Below are 23,159 nucleotides of genomic sequence, written 5' to 3' on the forward strand. Positions count from 1 at the left end.
AAGCTAACACACCATATGCCTTCTTAACAACTCTATCCGCCTGGGTGGCAGCTTTCAGGAAACTGTGGACATGAACCCCAAGATCCCTCTGCTCCTCCACACTGCCAAGAATTTTACCGTTAACCCTGTATTCTACTTTCAAATTTGTCCTTCCAAAATGAATCACCTCGCACTTTTTATGTGTAGCTGGTGAAGTGGAATGCCGAGCAGTGCAGGAGAAGTTCAATGTGTTATGCAAAGGCAAGTGCCACCAGCCTCTCTCTGCTACCTCACACTCAGCAGGCCATTACTCACTCGCATGTGACTGCATGCATTATGTCTACTCATCAGTTGTCACCCACCTCATCCTCTCAAGCTACTAACTCTTCCTCTCCTCTGTATTTCCTACTCACTCATTCACTGGAGATACCTCACCACTTCTCCGGCCCACGCATCACCACTAGCTGCTGTTCTATTCGCTTCCATGAAATTAAATGTCTCCTATTTGTCTCACTGCAGAAAACATTGGCCAACAGTTTGGCTTAAAAGTCCAAACCTGGTGTTGAGACTGTTAGACATCAGGCTGCTCACTCTCAGCGAAGAAAAATTCCGGATTCGGCCGAAGAAGACTGCTCATATGGGGATAAAAAGACCTCAATGTGCAACCAATCCACTAAACTTCATTGTGAGGTGCTGCTTTCCAATTACCACCAATGCTAATATAACCTTAATCAGCATGATCTTTTATTTTTCTTGAAAACTAATCCTCTTTCCTCTCTCACATAAGCACAAGCACCAGCCAGTAAATCTCTACAAAAATGCCAGCGCTAGAGATTCTTAGCTGCCCTTCACTTCTGAGGAGGAAGTCGCTGAATCCTCAAAGGATGTACTGACCAGTGATAATGGGAACTGCAGATGCTGGAGAATCCAAGATAATAAAGTGTGAAGCTGGATGAACACAGCAGGCCAAGCAGCATCTCAGGGGCATAAAAGCTGACGTTTCGGGCCTAGACCCTTCATCAGAGAGGGGGATGGGGTGAGGGTTCTGGAATAAATAGGGAGAGAGGGGGAGGCGGATGGAAGATGGAGAGAAAAGAAGATAGGTGGAGAGGAGAGTATAGGTGGGGAGGTAGCGAGGGGATAGGTCAGTCCAGGGAAGATGGACAGGTCAAGGAGGTGGGATGAGGGTAGTAGGTAGGAAATGGAGGTGCGGCTTGGGGTGGGAGGAAGGGATGGGTGAGAGGAAGAACAGGTTAGGGAGGCAGAGACAGGCTGGGCTGGTTTTGGGATGTAGTGGGTGGAGGGGAAGAGCTGGGCTGGTTGTGTGGTGCAGTGGGGGGAGGTGAAGATCTGGGCTGGTTTTGTGATGCGGTGGGGGAAGCAGAGATTTTGAGGCTGGTGAAGTCCACATTGATACCATTGGGCTGCAGGGTTCCCAAGCGGAATATGATTTGCTGTTGGGCTTTCATATATACACCAGTTCAAAGACTTTCACCTTGGTGGATACTCTATCTATATCAGTCTTGGGAGCACTATCTGGTGATCCCATCAATGACATGTCTCCAACATCAATGCAAAAGATAAGGCTTTTAAAAAATTTACTTGCTGGATGTGGCCATTGCTGGCTGGGCTAGTGTTTATTGCCTGTCCTTAGCTGCCCTTGAGAAGGTTGGGTGAGCTGCTTTCTTGAACTGTTGCAATCTACATGCTATAGGTTGTCCTACAATGCCTTGAGGGATGAAATTCCACAACTTTGACCCAGTGACACTGAAGGAATAGTAATACATTTCCAAGTCAGGTCAGGAAATGACTTGGAGTGGAACTTGCAGGTGGTTGTGTTCCAATTGACCTGGAAGGTGTCAAGCTTCTTGAGTGCTGTTGGAGCTGCACCCATCGAGGCAAGTGGGGAATATTCTATCGGACTCTTTTGACTTCTGTCTTGCAGATGGTGGACAAGTTTTGGGAAGTCAGGAGGTATGTTACTCTCTGCAGAATTCTCAGCATCTGACCTGCGGCTTTAGTTTAGCTGACCTTAGAAATGAGATGTACTAATTTAAATTGCCATGTTCTCACCTGAAAAGAAGTCGAGAAGTGAAGTATTTGTTCTTTTTCTTAAGATTGTAAATGGACTAAACAATACAGGCCTGAGCAAGCTATTTTATTTTGTCCAGACAGTAGACCCAGATAGTAGACCCGAGGGTCATGGCCTGCATTGAAACAGGACAAATTCAACCTAAATCTTTGGGTGTGCTTTGAGAAAAAGAACAGGAAATGACATCACAAACCCAAGGAAACCTAAACAGACAAATAGAAAACGGGACATAACACCAGCGCTTCACCAGAGGCTCACTGATGATGTTACCTAGAATGGTGACGAAACGTCTGAAAACTAACCTCCCAGCTCAGCGAGCAAACTCACACCCAGAAACTCAACCTGAGCTACAAATCTTCTCAAAACTCATCAACCTAAATCTGTAGAAACAACATTTCAACAAGAGAGTGGTCAGTCTATAGAACAGGATACACAGGGGAATGACTGAAGCAGTTAGCACTGAATCCTTTAAATCTACTTCTTATGGCATCTTGCTGGTTTTTCTTCAAATCTAAGCACTAATTTATTTTCTGTGTCTTATTAAGCAGATTGCCCTGAATTCTCTAGTAAATGTTTATGTGCCACCATCCTTCATGATGTGATGAACTGTCTGATTCAGGTGGTCACAGTCAACTAAAAATCGAAAGGACTGTGGATGCTGTAAATCAAAGACAAAAAATAGAAATTGTTGGAAAAGCTTAGCAGGCCCGGCAGCATCAGTGGAGAGAAATCAGAGTTAACTGAATTCTGAGGAAGGGTCAGTTGGCATGAAACATTAACTTCAATTTCTCTCCACAGCTGCTGATTGACCTGCTGAGCTTTTCCTGCAATTTCTATTCTGGTCACAGTCACATGTAGGGGTATTCTTGAAATTCCAGTTATGCGGTGGGTGTGAAATCCTTGTATGGAGGATGCAGATTCCGTTGAGTGCAGACCACTGTTTACAAGGGACGTCAAATCCTGAAGGCTCTGCTGTTTGTTCATTCACCAGGTTTTTGCAATTGATATTATTGTCAGCTCAAAGATTGCAATTTTTTTTTGCCAGAAGTTGCATTGTTCAAAGCATTGACAGGGCTCTAGAAAGGTTTGTGAAACTTGAGTTTCATACTTGGTATGTTTTGAAGATTTTCAATGATTGGCAGTTCTGAATTGGCTTTAGTACAGTGAAACTATTTCAATCGTTGTCTCCTCTGATGTTTGTCAAGAGATGGGATGTCAGACAGGACAAGAAGCCACTCCATCACTAATTATCCACATCGGTATGTTCTGGACGAAGTATATGCATTTTTTGTAACTGCTCAGTCTGTGTGTACACAGGAGCAATATTCTGATGAAAGGCAGTCTAGAACAGTACCAGTAACTAAAAATAAAAATTGCTGGAGAACATCAGCTACTCTGGTAGCATTCATGGAGAGAAAGCAGAGTCAACATCAGCAAAAGCATCTTCACCAATATCCGTCGATAGGAGATTTCTAGCTCACTGTTAACCAGTTGGTTGCTGCAGTGGAAAATGTCGATGATGGTCTTAATTGGGTTTGGGTGGAGACACCAATAGTTTAGATATTGCTTTATCATTTCTACTTCCTTAGGTACTATGGGCCAGATAATTTATGTAAGCAAACTTCCTAGAGGTTGTGAGTGGCATGTCACTCACACAAACGAGAAGAAGATTCAAGCAAAAACAGAGTCTTGGGGAACTCATTCACTGAGAGTCATTGGGGAACTTGTTTAGTGAAGCCCTATGTCATTGTAGCTCAACATTGAAGAGAAGTGTATTGTAGCCTGGCATTGGGGAAGTCTGGCAGCTTTCAACAGAAGACCATGCCATCATACAGCATCATATGCTGAAGAAATATTTATAGGTGATCTAATTGCATGGCAGAGCAGATTTAACAGCTGAATGTCCCAACTCTGTCACTACATCTTATAGGTCCTGTCCTGAGTGTGCATCAGTAGCTAGCCTCAGAGTTGGTGGTAATTCAGTACTTGGTATCACAGTTCTTACTAGGTCTGAAATTAGCTTGCTCCTTACTAAGGTTGGATTCCAAAGGTGAAGAGAACCTGACCTGGAGGAGAAACTCAGTTTGCAAGAGGTACATAACAAAGATAAGCAGACTCATGTGCAGCTCAATCATTTATTTGATTTGATTTATTTTAGTCAAATGTATCTCAGTACAGTAAGCAAGACTTGTTTTGCAAGCAGTTCAGGCAGATCACAGCAAACGAGGACATACAGATCATAGGGTGTTTAGACAGAGCAAGGCATACAAGGTTACGGCTGCGTAGGAGGTGGACAAAGTAAGATCAACACTATTTGTAGTTAGAGAGATCCATTCAATAGGGAAGAAGCTGTTCTTGAATCTGTTGGTGTGTGTGTTCAAGATTCTGTCTTTTCTGCCTGATGGAAGAGGTTGGAAGAGAGTATTACCAGGGTGGGAGTGGTCTTTGTTGATGTTGGTAGCCTTTCTATGGCAATGCGAAGTGTAAATGGAGTCTATGGACAGAAGGTTGGCTAACGTGATGATGTGGGCTGTGCAGACAATATTCTGTGGTTTTTCATGGTCCTGGGCAGAGCAGTTGCCACACTAAGCTGTTGTGCATGTGGATGGAATGTTTTCAATGGTGCATCTGTAAAAGTTGGGGAGGGTCCTTATGGGCATGCCAAATTTCTTTATCAGCCTGAGGAAGAAGAGGCATTGGTGTGCCTTCTTGACTATCCTACCTACATGGGAGGTCCAGGACAGATTGTTGGTCATTGTCACTCCTAGGAACTTGATGTTCTCAACCCTCTCCACCTGTTGATGTAGATAGGGGCATGTTCTCCTTTCATTCTGAAATCAATGATCAGTTCTTTTGTTTTGCTGACATTGAGAGAGAAGTTGGTATCATTGCACCATGACACCAAACACTTTAGCGCCTTTGTGTATTCTGACTCATCATTGTTTGATATCCATTCTACCATGGTGGTGTCATCAACAAACTTGTAGATGGCATTCGTACGGAATTTGGCTGCAAAGTCATGGGTGTACGAGAACTACAGTGTGGGCTGAGAATGCATCATTGTGGGGTACCAGTGTTGAAAATTATCATAGAGGAGGTGCTGTTGTCTATCTTCACTGATTGTGATCTGTGGGTCAGGAAGCTGAGGATCCAGTTGCACAGGGTGGAGTCGAAAGTTCGGTCTCAGAGTTTTGAGATTAGTCTGGTAGGGGTTATGCTGTTGAAGGCAGACCTGTAGTCAATGAGTAGGAACTTGACATAGGTATCCTTGTTATCCAGATGTTCCGGGGATGAGTGTAGGGCAAGGGAAATGGCATCCGTTGAGGACCTGTTTTGCTGGTAGGCAAATTATAGGGGTTTGAGACAGCTTGGGAAGCTAGAATTGATGAGGACCATGACTAGCCTAAAGAAGTACTTCATGATTATGGAGGTCAGAGATACCAGGCAGTAGTTGTTGAGACACTCAAATGCAAAATGTATAGGTATCTTTCATACAAAATATATATTTTGGCGTCCAGTCTATTTGTAACTGTATAGTGAGCTTGGGAGGAACAGGTGACTTTAGATCAATGGTACCCAAAGCTCTCCATCACTCGGGGTTTTCCTCATTTCATCTGTGTGTCCGTTGCAGACTCATTGATAAGAGATTGGTTGCTCGGACACATTAACGACTTGTGAACAATGTAACTCCTGGGGTGGGATAAACTGAACGAGGCTTTTTTACGCCTAACAACTCCTACTTTCTTTTTAAAGATTGTTTTATATCTGTAGCTTCGCCTGGTGTCTGTTATGTCCTATGCAGAATACGATATCTCAGGCGTCACACAGAATATGGATCATGTGCAAAGTTCTTTTATATATTGGCTTTTGTGGGCGTTTGAGCTTCAACCAAAAAATAATGAACATAACATTTTCCTAAATGGAAAGTCAAAAAAAAATTAATGGCTCTTGATGGTAACACGAGTGCGTGCGATCTAAATAGTATTCCACAGTGACCACGCAAGATCCTATTTCGCTTTTACATGTGAAGGTATGCAAAGGAACAAAAACATATTGGAAAACAGACACAAACGATTGCATCTTAGGGATTGGTTTAAAGGAAAAAAGCGTTAAAAACTGGCTGTCAACGAAATCTGCTCTTGCAACCCTGCAACGTGGCGAATTCAACCTCCTCGACACTGGGACACGCCCTCTCCCCAATCGGAAGCCCTTTAACAAAACCGCACTCGGCTGGCTATACTGCAATCGGAGTGTTGAGTGGCTCAGTCCCACATCAAAGGCCGATACATGAAGCGGAGCAGGGGGGCGCGTTCGCCGTCGGGTTTGAAATAATTTTGTAACTTACATGGACAGAATCTTGTGCGTAGCTCTAAAGAGGCGGTCGCTTAAAGTATCAACGGGGGGCTTGTTTCAAACAGGTATTTGAGATTTGCTTCCAAGTATTACAGGAAATGTGATGATTGATTAAACCAGAAGTTTGTAGAATTGTGTGTATCTTTGTTGCAGGTTTCATTCGTTACAAGATATTGCAACATGGGGAACCCACGCCTGCTCTATTTGTTGCTCCTCTACGTGGCCGGAGGCTGCCCCAAGCCCACTTTGAGACACGAGCGGGTCCATCAAGAGCCACAGCTCAGCGATCAGGTGCACGCCGATTCGGAAAACTTCCAGTACGACCATGAGGCCTTTTTGGGCAAGGAAGAAGCCAAGTCGTTCGAGCAGTTGACCCCGGAGGAGAGCGTGGAAAATCTGCGGTAAGTTTGGGACGTGGCTATGTGAGAGAGTTTGAACTGGATATCCAGATCCCCTCAACAGCTGTGGCTGCCAATTTCACCAGCTTAAAATATGCAGCCGAGGTTAGGTTAGCTCCCTGTTAATTTCAGTGTATTGAAATTCCGTTTATCAACACGTTTAAAGTTATAAACCAGTTTATGTCCAGTTAACTTTACAGTAAACGTGCAGGTGAACTGTTACTAACCACAGTCAGGTTATCAATCCTGCTACTTCAAAACAACGGCGCAAAGTTAGTTTCCAAACTCCTTCGCCAAGTTTCATTTTGCCATCTCCTGCTGTGAGACAATTCCCAAAAGAACAGCCGGCAGTGTCTTTAGAGAAATGTCTTGCTCACACAGAAACGTGGCAGTGGGCGTCTGTCCAGTAACTAACTGCTTCTGAATGTACTTTGGGGGCTCTCTCCTTAACTTCAAGGACATCACGTATATACATCGAACCCCCTTGCCCCCAGGACGCCCAAAGCCTCCTCACAAACAGGGGAACGCTTCCTTGGAAGTGTAACCACTGCCCTAATGTTAAGGAAATACACGACCCAAATCGTAAACTTCCTCAGGCAGCAATGTGAGAATGATCCAGAACAGGTTAAATATTGGACAAAAGCTCTGGAAAGTTCACATGGTTTTTCTAGTGTATTGATTTAATGTTTTGTCCAAAATAGGGTATTTCTAACAGTGTAGCACTTCCTCAAGTCTAGATGATGTGCTGGAGTCTTTGAAGTGGGGTTTGAACTCATTGTTTTTTGAATCTGAGGCTAGAGTGTTACAAAGAGGGTCATAGATGTTTATCATTAGCACCTTGCAAACCCAAAACCACTTCTGTCTAGAAGGTCAAGGACAGCAATTACATGGGAACACCACCACCAAGATGTTCTGCTTCCAGTCACTCACTGTCCCAACTTGGAAATCATTTGCCATTCCTTGAATGCTGCTGGGTCAAAATTTTGTCCTTCCTCTCTCATCATGCTGTGGGTGTAGCTACAGCATTTAAATTGCAGCAGTTCAAGAAGGCAACTCTGCTCCACCTTCTCAAGGGTAACTAGGGATGGTCAATGAATGCTGACCAAGACAGTGATGCCCACATTTGAGTGAAGAATATAAAGGGAACTGAGCCTTGTGCAAGACATGGAATGGGAGAGATGCTGAAAGTAATTTATAGGTACAGTGATTAGTTTCAAAATTTTAACTGCATTGTGCAATGAGATTGTTTCCTTTAAATTTTGCAGTATTCAGCAAAATGAATTTAATATCACTGTGGGAGATCTGACACACACCTTTTCCAACCTTGCACACTGTTTCCATATGAAGCAGATTGGAAATTCTGAAGCCTCTCTGTAATTAATTCAAGCCTTTAGTGCGACGCTGACATGCCACCCACAGCTTTTAAACCTGTGCCTAACTGATGAGTGAGAAGTCATCGTATACTTCTGTAGAACTTTCTCCTCAGCAATATTATTCATGTTTCACTTAGGCAAACATTAGTCTTAGGTCATGCCTGCAAGCAATCTTACCTCATTAATATTTCCAGGGACAGACTAATTTAAAAGGCTGATACCTGTAAGATAGAAAAATGTGGCTTTTTTGTCCCCCCTCTAGAAATAAGATGACTCAACGGAGGCTTTAAGAATCTGAAAGGATTTGAAGTGTCGATAATAATTAGGAGCACAAGCAGTCCATTGGGCTCTATGAGCTTGCTATGCCCTTCAGTAACATCACAGCTGATTTTCTCTGTCAACTCCACTTTCTGACACTACCCTCGAATCACTTCATTTACTAAGTATCCAAATTCTATGTATGTCTGATTTGAATATCATTGTGGTAGATGTAGAAAGGTTGCTTCTTTGCAAAATAAGATATTAAAACTAGAGAGTGTACATATAAAAAGTCGCACTTTGAAAGATTGGCTAAAGATTAGATATCTCTGGGGTACTCATTCTCCCTTCCGTGATTTACCACTCAAACTATCTTCAGGTAATGCATTGTTTTTCATTGCAGCGAAAAGAGACAATTCAGCTAATGTAAACAGTATATGACTTGTAATAAGGGTGACACAGTACATTACCAGAATCTGCTAGTATGCCTCAAGAAATTATTTGCAATGTTTCCAAATAATTTACAATAAAATTTTTGGTGCACATGTATTCTGTAACCTACATTGGATCTGAATCTGCTATCACCTCAGTTTGAAACTTCTCATTTCAATATTCAAACCCCTCCCTGACTTCATCACTCCTGAGTTCTCTAATCTCTTCCTTGGTGAACTTTGCTAAAATCCCTGCAATCCCCTTATTCTGACTGCTTGTGCATCCCTGATTTTTTGTTAAGCTACCATTTGCAGCTGTGTTGTTAGCCTTCTGGACCCCAAGTACTAGATTTCCATTCCCACATCTTTCCACCTTTTCATCTAAGATATTTTTATGAATCTACTTCTTCAAACAAAGTTTAGTAACCTATTCTAATACTTACAATGTATGTTTTGCTACATTAAATGCACTATTTAAATGGACACTGTTGGCATGACAACCACAAAGTTGAACCACAAGATAATTCAAATTGATAATCTAAAGATAATTCGGATCAGATTAATTGTGGACAATTAATAATGTTGTCTGTCACTGATTTACTTCTTTTATGTAATATTTCTTTGACGAGTACCTCATTATATTGTAGAACCTAGTGAAAGAATTGTAGCATTTGAAGTCAGATAAACTGAGAAAGTAATTAATGCCCTAGCATACAGTTACAGGACTAATTTGCTGTGCTGACCGACAGGAAGAAAATACAACACAACTCAAAAAGATTAAGCGTTTTAGGTCAGTAGGCCATTGCAAACACAGTAGGTACCATTGCTTAGTCACAATAAATAGTAGGTACTGGAAGTATGAAATTAGCCAACATTGGAATCTGAGAAATTAAATGCTGTTGACTATGGGCTATTCAAGCAGTTTGAATGCAGATTTGTGTACAATGGCTTAGTAGTACTACACTTGGATCTCAATCAAAAAAATTCTGGATTCACATCCAACGGCAGAGATTTGAACAATGTAAGCCAACCTGACATTCCAGTGCAGGGTTGTGGAAGTACAGTCTATCAGATGAAATATTAAACAGAAGGCCACTTTTGACCTCTTGGTTGAGTGAAGAGATCCTACAGTACTACTTTGAGCAGCAGGGAAGTTCTGTCTGGTGTTCTGGCGGATATTTATTCCACAGAAACAATCTTTAGACATGGATTATTTAGTCATTATCAAATTGGTGTTTTGGGAGCTTGCCGTGTGCAAGTTGATATCATGTGGAGTGGGCAAACTGACTCCCCTTCAAAAGTCCGCAACAGCTGTAAAGCTCATTGGGAGTCGTGAGATTACAAAAAGCTTTTCTATGCAATTCATTCTTTGTACTGATGTCACTAGTGAACTAACCCTTAATGAAGTCATGATCATTCTTCTATCTGCTATTTTGTTGCAGGTGTTAAACCAATTCTGGATGCTACTATTTTTTATAGCCATAGGAAAATTCTCTTTCTTTTGTGTAAAATTGAGTGAGGTTGCAGAGACCAATAGCTGGGAGTGTTCATTGTAGAATCATGGAGCCAGTGCAGCACAGAATGAGCACAGCCCATTGAGTTCGTGTCCCTTCTCCATGCAGCAATCCAGTCAATCTCATTCCTCACTTTCTCCCTGCAGCACTGCAAGTTTCTTTCCTTCAAGTGCCCATCCAATTTCCTTTGACGTCATTGATATCTCTGCTTCTATCACCCTTGAATTCCAGATCATTACCACACATTGTGCAAAAATATATCCCTCATATATCCCTTCATATCCCGTCCTCATATCCCTCCTGCATTTTTAACCCAAAACCTTAAACCTGTGCCCCTAGACCTTGTACCAGTTGTTAATGAAAGATTTTCCCCATTTATCTTATCTCATCATGTCAAGTCTTGATTTCTTTTTCTTCTTCAGTATGTACAATCTAATATTGTTATTAAAACTCCCACTCCCTGCAACCACTTTGGGAAATTTCCTCTGCATCCTCTGAAGGACCTTCACATCTTTTCTAAGATATAATGATCTAACTTCAGGTAATCGTCTAGCTATAGCATTGCCAGAGTTTTATGAAGGATCAGCAGATCTTCTCTGTTGTTCTCCGTACTTCCTCAACACCTCATTAGGGCAGTGGTGTTTGCTGAAGTGGGGAGGTGGGACATTTGGGTTTTTGCATTGTTCTTCTGTTTGTGCTTGACCTTCTGCTGAGCTTGTCAAAGGTGCTTCTTTTCCAATTTGGGTGGTTTTAGCCTAGAAGTTCCCATGAGCTATTGGGGATATTGCATTATTTCAAGGAGGCTTTGAAGACTCTTTTTGAAGTGTTTCCTTTGCCCTCATCTGTGTAGAGAGCTAATTTTGGAAGTCTTGTGTCAGGCACATGGTTGACATAGCCTCTCTGCATAGCTCATTGACTTTAACCAGCACCCTGTTGCTGGGAATGTTGGTTTAAGAAAAGATAATGATATTAGAGTGCTTATTCTGCCAATGGACTTGCATGACTTTATGCAAGCGGTGCTGGTGATAGTTTTCAAAGAATTCAAGGTATCATTGCCCTTGTCTTTCCGCATACAGGAAGGTTGGTAACGCTGGGATGATGCAGGTTGAACAGTTTTCCTCTCACCCTGTAGATTAACTCCGCATCAGCAAGAATTTTCAAGGGTGTGGACTGTGTGTTGCATCTGAAGAGATGAAGAAGAGTGTTGCCTTGATAGCCGCAGTTTCTGCAAGTATTGGGTCTGTGGTGGATTGATTAGTGAGGAGGACAGCTTCCGTTCCATTGTACAGCAGACAGAATGGTGACAATAATTGGCAGGCACTAAAATTTGAGCAGGCGCTTCATCAGCCCTCTTGGTTGACAGAGCTGAACCATACAATCCCTACGGTGTGGGAGCAGGCTAATCACCCCATGTAGTCCTTACTGACCCTCCAATGAGCATCCCACCCAAACCCAGACCCTACCCTGTAACCCTGCATTTCGCATGGCCAGCCTGCCGAGCCTGCACAAATTTGGACTGTGTGAGGAAGTTGGAGCACCTGGAGGAAACTGGCACAGACATAGAAAGAATGTGCGAACTCCCCACAGATGATTTCCCAAGGGTGGAATTGAACCTGGATTCATGGCACTGTGAGGCAGCAGTACTATTTGTTGAGCTACCATGCTACCCAAAGGCCTTTATCAGGTCAAAGAAAGCAATATGTGGAGGTTGCTACTGCTGCCTGCACTTTTCTTAGATGTGCCTTGCTGTGAAGATCATGGCCACAGTGCCTGTTTGGGTGGGATCTGCACTGTAGTTTTATGAGGATGTCTTCATCCACTGAAAGGAGGTAATTAAGGAGAGTTCTTGCAAGGATCTTCCCCGTGGTTGACAGCAGGGATGTAGTTACTGGAATTGGCCTTATCTCTTTTCTTGAGGATTATGGTGTTTTGGAGGTTCCCTGTTATGCTCTCCTCCTTCAAGATGAGACCTGTGATATTGTGTAATCATGTTCAAGGTGCTTTTTCACCATAAGTGAATTAAGAAGGAAGTTTCACTGACTTCGTGTTTGGATCAACTGGGCGCAATGAATAGCGGAGAGCCATACATACCCCTTAGTGGAAATTCATTTTGAGACATTGGATTTTCCAATATTTCTCACTCTCAACGATCCAATGAGGCTAGATGTAGATCTTGCAATTTTTTTTTATTATTTGTTCATGGAATGTTGATGCCATTGTTTAGGTCTGCATTACTGCCCAGAAGGCAGTTGAGTCCATCACATTGTTGTGGGTTTGCAGTCACACTAAGTGAAGCCAGGCAAAGATGGCAGATGTCCACCCCTACAGAATATTAATGAGCCAGATGGATTCTTATGACACTTGATGGTGGTTATATGATTGCCATTATGTTAGCTTTACATTCCAGATTTTGATGTATTCAAGTCAGATATGAACCAGTGCCCACTGATCTGTTCTGGATTACTGGATCAGTGACGTTACCACTTTGGCACTACCTGCACCTTCTGCCCCACCCCCCGATTCTTCTGTTATTTCCTGCAAATATTCTTTAAGATAAAAAATTAAATGCATTATTTTGTATGTTAGAACAAATTCAACGTTTGTCACCTTCTCATTGACCATCACCATTGAACAAGCAATAATGCACCATTACTTCTTGGGAAAGATTTTGATTAGTTTGACTCAAACAATGCCTAGAACCCTGAGAATTAGTCAATAAGACACTTTGAGGTCCTACACTAATGGGAACAGTGTACAAAATTAAAGAAGCTATAATGAATCTTTAAGTAATATTAATTCAGTGTGAGTTGGAGTAACGTGTCCAATAGTAAGGATATGAAAACATTCAAGAGGATGCAGGAAAGAATTATGAGAATGGTTCCAAGGATGAAGGTCTTCAGTTCAATAGTAGATTGAAAATGCTGAAGTTGTTCTTCTTAGAGACAAGAAGGCTAATGGATCTGGACACAGTACATAGGGGAAACCAGCTTTCCTTGGTGACAGTGTCGAAAACCAGAGGGCACTGACTTAAGGTGAATGGTAAAAGAACAAAGGGCAACATGAGAAAAAACATTTCTTCACAACATGTGCTTAGGCTCTCGAGCGCACTGCCTGAGTGTGAGACGGAGACAGGTTGCTTTGTGGCTTTCAGAAGGGAATTGGATAATTGTCTGAAAAAAAAATCTGGTACATTGGGAAAAGTAAGAAAATACAACTAATTGACTCACTCCTCTTGAGAGCTGGTATGAATATGTTGGATTGAATGACCTCCATTGTATAACCATTAGCATTGTGCTTGTTTTATATTCTGCAGAAAAAGTTGCATAATTGTCCATAACATTGCAGTGTGTTACTAATATAAACAGGTACACTATTTTTTCAGAATGAATGGAAAAATTGATGATTCCTGTCTTCACGATGGCATGTTTGCAACTCACAGCCTGATTTAGAATAAAACTTGGCATGCATATGTTTGGGGTGCCTCAAAGATATCCACTTTGCTTTTGCTGCAGCCATCTACTCAGTAATAGTCTCCAAATCCAGAGACTTAGGTTATATTCACAACAATAATAAGTCAGGCTGAGACTTTAGTTGAGAGCAAAGTTGGGTGAATCTAATGTGGAATGAAGCTATCTTCTAATGGGGATCCCAAGCTACTTGTTCTGGAGTCAAGTCCAGCAAGGATTTTGAATTTGTTTACTTGAGTGTTGATGCAAAATCAGACCAAAATGCGGATGAAGCGTCAAAGATTCTGAATTCATGTACATAAATTTGAGTCATCCTTCAAAGTAGAACACTTGCTGTAAGCTCTGCTGTGCAACTGTGCCACATCTATATTAGAAGAAGATAGAAATATGAGCTTACAGTTAGAAGTATGGCACCAGTATAACAAGATATTCTTGTGACACATGTGTTATGCATTCTCTGATTATTCAGCAAAATGAGACTTAGAGCTGTACGTATTAGGTTACAGTAATCAACTTAGTGTCCTTAGCCAAAATATAAAGCTCTTTAGTGCCTATTCTTAGTTCCATGTCATTAATTCTGTAACTTCTTTTGCACTATATGCAAACCACTTCATTTCTATCATGCAGTGCAATGGGTTAACACTTACGTGTTGATTTTTTTTGTGTGCATTTTGATATAGAACAAATTTTCTAACCTTTTGATGACTTAACCAAGCACTCTTCATTCCTTGACAACTCAATGCACTTGAAGACCCATGGTTTAACTTGCAATTTTTCTTCGCATCGTAAATGTTGACAATACTAAATAAGTTTTTGGCTCATGTCTGCTATAATTTATGTGGCCCTTTCAACCTTATACACTCATACCCACTCCATCGCAACTGGCTGGATGGAACTAGAATTCCATTGTACGTGTTTATCCTTTTCAACCCCTTTGTTGCTGTTGATGATGTTTTGAAGCAATTTTAAAGAAGCAAGTTTGTTCCATTTCATTTATATTTCTGACTTCTTAAAAAAATTTGCTGTGCTAGTGCAGTGGGAAAGTTCAAAACCTCACATTGCATTTAACTCTTTGATGTTTGATAATGAGACATGTTTGTCAATGATAAATACTTTAATTCTGATGAGTATATTTTCTAGAAGACCGTATACATATTCATTATGACAGATAAATTTGTGGATGACAAGTTGTTACGACTCCTGTAGAGACCAATAATTTTTAAAAAGAGTTAGAAGTGTCACAGGAACCTATGCAAAGAATCACATGACTAGATTTTACACAAGGTTGTAGACATGCTCATTTAGCCAGTGAGTTTGGTTGCAAATGTTTCGTCACCCTGCTAGGTATAGAATACCAGGCCTCCAGGAATTCCCTTGTGTGTGTCTCTGTTTAGCCTGTGCAATTATGGATGTGTTGTCCCAGTTGAATTAGTGTCCCTTGTTGTCCAAATGTAGTGAGACAAATGAGAATTGGTTGTGTCTCCTGGTGGCTAGTTGGTGTTTGTGTAATTGTATTGTCAGTTTTCTTTCAGTTTTGGATTGTGTAATGTTTCTCACAGCCCTTGCATGGTATTTTGTATATTACACCAGTTTTGCGGGTTTTGGGTATGCAATTGTTTATGTTCGTCAGTAGCTGTCATAGGGTGATTGTTGGTTGTGGGCAACCCTGATACCTAGAGGTCTGAAGAGTCTTGTGGTCATCTCTGAGATGTCCTTATGTACAGTAGCATGATTAGTGAGTCTGGTCATGTTGTGTCTTCCCATTGTGGTCTGACTCAGAGGAAATGGTGGATTGTGCTTTTCAGATATCCGTTCCTTTTGAAGACTCTGTGTAGGCGCTCCTGTTCTGCTTTGTGTACTTCCACATTGCTGCAATGTGTGTGGCTCATTTAAATAGTGGCCTGATGCAGCTCTGTTTGTTGGTATTGGGGTGGTTGCTAGTGTAATTGAATTTCTGGTCCGTATGTGTAGTCTTTCTATACGCACTAATCTGGAGTTCCCCGTTGTTCTTACATTCTATCATTATGTCTCGCAAGGGTAGTCAGTTGCTGTTCTGTTCTTCTTTTGTGAATATTCTCCCAGTGAGGATGTTGTTTATGTGTCAATGGGCTTCTTCTAGTTTTGTGCATTTAATAATCATGAAGGTGTCATCTACATATCGGACCCAAAGTTTGGGTTGCAGAGTGGGGAGTGCTGTCCCTTCTAGCATTACTGCTTCTGCAATCAGTCCTGATATTGGGGATCTCATTGGTGTTCCTTTGAGTTGTTTGTATATGCCGTCGATGAAGGTGAAGTGGGTTGTGAGGCACAGATCTAGTAGTTTCATGGTGGTATCCTTATTGATGTTGTTGGTGTCCTGGGGTGCCTGCCTAGGGTGGCAGTTGTCTCTTTGGTTAGGTCAATGTTTATGGATGTAAATAGTGCTGTTATGTCAAAGGATATCATCACCTTGTTCTTATCTATCCTGGTGTCCTTGATAATATTGAGGAATTCTTGGGATGAGTTGATGGAGTGGGTGGTGTTGTCCACTAAGTGTTTCAATTTCTGTTGTAGTTCTTCAGCAAGTCGGTATGTTGGTGTGCTAGTAGTGAGACAATGGGTCTGAGGGGGACCCCAGTTTGTACCTTGGGGAGTCCATAGAAGCGAGAAAACCAGCAAAACTGGTATATTACACAAAATACCATGCGGGGACTGTGAGAAACACCACATAGGCCAAACCTAAAAGAAAACTGACAATATGGATACACAAACCACCAAGTGATGCAACCAATTCTCACTTGTTTCACTACACATGGACAATGAGTGACACAAATTCGACTGGGACAATACATCCATAATTTCACAAGCCAAACAAACCCATGTCAGGGAACTCCTGGAGGCCTGGTATTCTGACTGGAACTCCATCAACAAACACATTGAATTAGACACTGTGTACAAACATCCAGAAACAGAACCAGAAATGGTATCAAAGACTCCAAAAATTGATGCACATAAATAACAAGCGGAACAGAACACCGACCCTTCACTAGAGGTGCACAGACTATGTTACCTAGCAGGGTGATGAAATGTTTGCGACCAAACCCACTAGCTCGGTGAGCATATCTGCAACCACATCCAGAACCCGTGCTACAAATCTGCTCAAACTTTGATTTTAGATTGTTTGCTACAGTAAAAATCTTAACATAAAATCCAAAATCAACTAAACATTTCCTAGCATGCAGCTAATCTGCATAATTACAGAAAAGATAGTCCCAATTAACTTGTGAACACAATTGAAAACCCAATGCCACCTTTAAATATTGCATCAAATGCTCCATAGACATGTTGTCTTGTGATTAAAATCCAAAACTCCTCCTGGATTTAATATAATCTTTTCTCCATGCTTCACAAGGGTGAGTATTCCAATGTCCTTCTTTCTTTTTAAAAAAAATGTTCCCTTCAAACAACATTGTAAGCATTAGCAATTGACTCCTGTTGCAAAGACCCTCCAGGGATTCTGTAATCTTTAACTCTTCACATTCTTGTTTGCCTGAACAGGGATTCCATCCTTACTGTGTGTTAATTAACCTAAAAGCAGCCCTTGTTTCTGCCTGGCCAAGGACTGGTTATAGCTATTTTTCTTCAATTTCTTGCCCTGACACCGCATTCATCCTACTGTTGTGTGTACTTTACTGTCAGTTAGGTTTTGACCTGGGCCGCTGACACCAGGTCAGAAAGGCTTGTCTCTGGGTAGATTCTGCAGGAAGTCCCACCCACCTCTCCAAAACAGTCCATCTAATCTTGAATTAAGGGAGATTGTTCATAACATAACAAGGTTATGTCATCCAGCTTTCTCAGTATAGTTTGGATATTCTCAAAAACGTCTCATTAGCAAGAATTGCAAAACTAGTCTTTATAATTCTGTGATCGGAAACACTTTAAATCTTGGTGAAAGTCAAAACGGAAGGGAAATAATTGGCAGAATTTTAAAACTACGTGCTTGTTGAGGAAACCAATGGGATCAGATGCAACATTGGTTATATATGGACAACTTTAGACATTTTCTCATCAACCTATTCAGAGATGTTATTGCATAATTTGGAGAAGGTGACACCTGAACCCAGGCCTCCAGGCTGAGAGGTACAGTAACTACCACTGTACTAAAAGAGCACTTTGGCATGTCTGATTTTATTCATTCCCCTATTTGGGAAGGCGAATGGCATAATGGTATTAGCACTGGATTATTATTCAAGAGACCTAGATAAAGTTCAGGAGACCCAGGTTTGAACCCTCTCGTTGCAGATGGTGGCATTTGAATTCTATTTAAAAATTTGGAATTATGAGTCTAACAATGACAATGAAACTATTGCCAAATGTTGAAAAAACCCCTCTGGTTCACTAATGTCCTTTCAGGAAGGAAATTGCCAGTCTTACCTGGTCTGGTCTACATGTGACTCCAGGCCCAGGACAATGTGGTTAACTATGAATGGACAATAAATGCTGGCTTGGTGGCAATGCCCTCAACCCATGAATGATTAAAAGAAAAAAAAATCAGGAGACCCGAATTTCATTGGCAGAGCTGCACTTATTGCCTATTCTGAATTACTCTGGTGAAAACGGTTGTGTACTGCCTTTTTGAATAGATTTAAGTAACTTGCCAGGCCATTCCAGCGACTATAGACTTTGTTATAAAGCTGGACACACACCACATAGGCCAGATCAGATAAAAATAGCATCTCTCCTGCCTCAGTCTGGTAGTTTTATGGTCCCCTTCACTGATAATAGCTCATTATTCCAAATTAAATTAATTAATTAATTAAATGCAAATTGTCAGTGACAGTGGTGAGGTTTGAACCTATATCTCTAAAGGCCTTAGATTGCCAATCCAGTAATGTGGTTAAAACCGCCATCCAATGTGCTTGGCTTCAAGGAATGGCTGAGGTTAGACATGGTTTCAATCTCTCCAGTCAATCCTAATATTTAATAATTTCATCTGTCTTTGCCCTTTGCTTTGTATTTTCCTTCCCGAACCTTTTTCAAAATCTCTACCTTTCTCTCAATTCCTTTAAGGTGCTCTTGAAAACCTACCTTTTTCTCCGAGATCATGGCCATCTGTCCTAACCATTGCCTGGCACCTAATTTCCTTTCAAGCATTCTTGCGAACTGTTTTGAAATTTAAATTGTTGTATAGATATAACCTGTTCCATTGTACAGCTGCTATTCACTGCTGCAAATGAAAGGAATTTTAAATTGTGCAAAGTTATTTACAGGACAGAGGAGGCCTCTGCCCTTCGCATTCTTGCCAAATCTCTGCAAAATAAACTAGTTGGTCTCATCCCTGCTGTACACTTGTGTCCCTGAAATTTCCAATTTCCTTTTGAAATCAATGCCTACATTTTTAATGAATTTAGGGGACGTGGGCTTTGGCTGAGCTAGCATTTATTACACAACCCTAATTGCCCTTGAGATGGTGGTGGCGAGCTGCCTTTTTGACCCATTGCAGTCCATGTGTCGTAGGTAAAGCCACAATGTTGTTCGGGAGGCAGTTCCAGGATTTATTTTTTAGCCAAAATCACTACAGCACATGACCTGGTCAGTAACGCTGTGCCATTTTCCAGAATTTACTCTGCACAAAACTGGAGGACCCATTCACCACATAACATTTCAAAGTGCTTAATTGGCAGCAGATTTTCAAATATCCATAGATTGCAAAAAGAGCAATTGAAATGAAAGCTTTTATTTTGGTTGCTATTGCAATTCTGATTCTTGTGCATCCCTGACTTTAATTGTTTTGATTGCATAAGTTTAATGCCCTGAATTCCCTCCCTACTCAATTCTGTCTCTGTATTTTTTCTCTCTGTTAAAATGCTTCTGAAAACCCATCTCTTTCACCAGAATTTTAGTTACCTGTTCGGAAATCTCAATGTGGCTAAATGGCAAGTTTTATTTGCTGAAGCTCTAGTGTAGGACCTCGGGGAGTTTTACTTAGGTAGAGATGGTAAGTTGTTATTGTGTAGTCTCCCTTATTGCCCTGTTTTGACACCATCACCTTGGTAACTTGTTATGATCTCTCTACCTTAATTAGTTTTGGATTTTTTGCTACTTTGGTTAGACCCTCGGCATGCAACTCTTATATCTGTGATCAGAGATAATGGGAACTGCAGATGCTGGAGAATCTGAGATAACAAAATGTGAAGCTGGATGAACACAGCAGGATGAACATCAGAAAAGTCTTTTTCTGGTGAAGGGTCTAGACCCGAAACATCAGCTTTCATGCTCCTAAGATGCTGCTTGGCCTGTGTGTTCATCCAGCTCCACACTTTGTTAACTCTTGTATCTATCATGTTTTTCCAGCTATTTGGTTTATTTCTAGCACCACTTTGTTTTTATCATTTGCAATTATCTCTCTGTCTCAATTAATGGGATCATAGGTCTGCCTTCACTTGCTGTTCAGCTGGTGACACTTTACTCTCACCATCTTGACATTTTTGATCACCTGCAGAGACTTGTTATTCTGCCTGTGGACACTCTGCTCACACCATTTGTACGATCTTTTGATATTTCTGCCTATAAATTCTACGCCTGTGTACTTCTCTTCACTCCACCAGAATAAGGAACAGTACTGTGAAAGCTTGTGATTTCAAATAAACCTAGTGGACTATAACTTGGTGTCGTGTGACTTCTGACCTTGTCCGCCCCAGTGCAATACTTGAATCTCCATTTCATTGTATAACTACTTCTTGTTACCATTTTCGCCATCTGAAATGATCAAAAGAAATTCAGCACTGATCAAAGATCATAGACCATAGAGTCCCTACAGTGTGGAAACAGGCACTTTGGCCCAAAGGTAAGAACTAAAGATCAGTTGCTGTGATAAAAGGGCCATAAATTAACAAACAAGACCACTAGTTTACACTTTTCCTGAAAATCTGAATGGAATTGTGGTACTTGAGCTTCATATATGGCACAGCAGTTAGCACTGCTGCCTCCCAGCGCCAGGAACCAGGTTCTGTTCCACCCTTGGGCAACTGTCTGTGTGAGTTTACATGTTCTCCCCACGTCTGAATGGGTTTCCTTTGAGTGCTCCTTTTTCCTCCCACAGTCCAAAAATGTGCAGGTTAGGTGGATTGGCCATGCTAAATTGCCTACAGTGTTCAGGGATGTGTAAATTAGGTGAGTTATAGGGGGATGGGTCTGGGTGGGATTCTCTGAGGGTAGGTGTCATGTCTGTGTAATACTCAAAGTGCAAAGCTTTTTGTGTATTTTTTCAGAAAAATTGTGGAAAGGATAGACGCCAACCAGGATCAGTTTGTAACCACTGAAGAACTGAAGGCATGGATTATACGAGTGCAGAAGCGTTATATTTATGAAAATGTAGCGAAAGTGTGGAGGGACTATGACCTGAACAAAGACGACAAAATTTCCTGGGAAGAATACAAAAAGGCGACGTTTGGCTACTACCTTGGTATGTGTAATGTGGGCCAGTACTCCTGTCTGTGAATCTGTTGAGTACTGTCTGAATGGACATGGTAAATATAAAGTTTATAATATGATTTGGATTAAGGGTATTCAGTGGATGTTAGTGATTCTGGAAATCTACCAAGGAGCTCATGGGTATAAGAGTTAAAATCCCATGACCACCACAACAAGCTATTTTTTTTTAATGGCTTTAATATAAGAAAAATTCCAAGACACTTCAGAGAAGCATTGCAAATAAAAATTAAATTTTAATTGATAAAATTGATAAAATAATAAAAGTAAATCAAAAGAGAATTTTAAAGGAGAAGAGGCGAGACAAAGGGAATTCCTGAGCTTGGAGCCGAGGCGTCTGAAACTCAGTCATCAAATATGTGAGATTAAAGTGACTATTCTCAAAAAGCCAGAATTAAATGAGTGCAGGTATCTCTGCAGGTGGGGGGAGAATTAAAGGACATTTCTGTAATAAGGAGGACTGAGGATGTGTAAGTGTTTAAAGACAAGGATGAGAATTTTGAAACTGACGCTGTGTTTGATTGGGAGCCACAGTCATACAGTGGGCAACAATGGGACAATATTCAATGTGAGTTCGAGCATGAGCAGCCAAGTTCAGGTAATTTCAAGTTTTCAGAGAGCAGAATGTAAAAAGTTGCTTAGGTGTGTGATGGAACAGTCCAGTCTAAAGATGTCAAACTATATGTACAAGTCTTTCATCAAACACAAATATCAATCAAAGCTCTGGACTGCTGGATTAATACAGACAATAATTAGGTGGAGTGGCTGGTGTTATGATATAATCTGTCTTACAATAGTGAGTCAAAATCAAATGTAATATTTGTGTAAAATTAGGTTAGAGGATGGGAAAGACGAGAGGTTAAGAGTTATTAGTACAGAGCTCACATACCATAATTTGGCATGCATCTTGAAGTCAAATATTCTTGCCATTATTTTTACATTTGCATTGTAAATTGCCATGGTGGCGCTCTATCTATCAGGATACATAGTGCAGCAAGTTTGGATAAGCTATTTCCTTTGTAAACCTGGGTGCAAGCATTCAAATTTGTGGAACAGGTGTAGTGGTCTGAACGGGTTAATACTGAGAGAGCTTTAGGCATCACCACTAGGATGTTGTCATGTGCATTTATAGACAAAACAGCTTTGGATTTCAGAGAAGAATGACCTGACATCTAGGTCCTTATCATTTTCTGTGGCAGTGTCTATCTGATCAATGTAAGCCTTAACTAGGTCCTTACTAGTTCTTATTCAACAGCCTGTTAGTTGGGCCTGAAAGTGGTTTTCCTCCACTACATGAGACTGACTAAGCCCGCTAGAACTCTGCACCTAAAGTGGCTAGTGGCAGCAAACCACCCCCTGGATATGGTGCAAGGTCAATTTAACTGCATGTACAAGTTGCTAGGCAGCGGAGTGGTTTCATTTAGCTGTTTTATAGGTCAACATCATTAAAAGTTCACAAGAAATGCAACATCTTCCCCACGCACTGCCACTGACCCCAACCCAGCAGCACTCCCTCTGCATGCCAGCAGACCTACTTACCCACTCGCTGACCATTTGCACCAAAAGTAACAGCTGTGCCACCCAATATCATCTTCCTTAATATCCATCTCTCTTATTCCTGGAGGAAACAGTCCCCTTTGGGGCAGAAAGACTCAGCTCCTCACCCCTTATGTGAACAGCATCCTGGCTCTGACGGCCCCGAGTAGCTAACTGACCATTCCCAAGGCACTGGACTGGTGTCTGCTGGGAATCCTTGAGTGAAGGCTATTCCCCTTGACTTGACTAAGGCCTGCTGACAAGCATGACACATTTCCTGGCTTTGTA

General features: G+C 41.4%; 1 protein-coding gene across 1 annotated transcript in view; it reads left to right on the forward strand.

Moving 5' to 3' along the window:
- The first annotated feature begins 6,306 nt into the window (after window positions 1–6,306).
- The window catches only part of rcn1 (reticulocalbin 1, EF-hand calcium binding domain), a 45,262-nt gene continuing 28,409 nt past the window's right edge, over window positions 6,307–23,159 (forward strand). Inside the window, exons 1-3 of the mRNA XM_048545108.2 lie at window positions 6,307–6,489; window positions 6,578–6,825; window positions 21,116–21,309. Of these exons, the coding sequence (XP_048401065.1) occupies window positions 6,605–6,825; window positions 21,116–21,309 (415 nt within the window). The 5' untranslated portion in view covers window positions 6,307–6,489; window positions 6,578–6,604. The remainder of the gene's footprint in view (window positions 6,490–6,577; window positions 6,826–21,115; window positions 21,310–23,159) is intronic.

This window comes from Stegostoma tigrinum, chromosome 17, assembly GCF_030684315.1.
Source record: "Stegostoma tigrinum isolate sSteTig4 chromosome 17, sSteTig4.hap1, whole genome shotgun sequence".
NCBI lineage: Eukaryota > Metazoa > Chordata > Chondrichthyes > Orectolobiformes > Stegostomatidae > Stegostoma > Stegostoma tigrinum.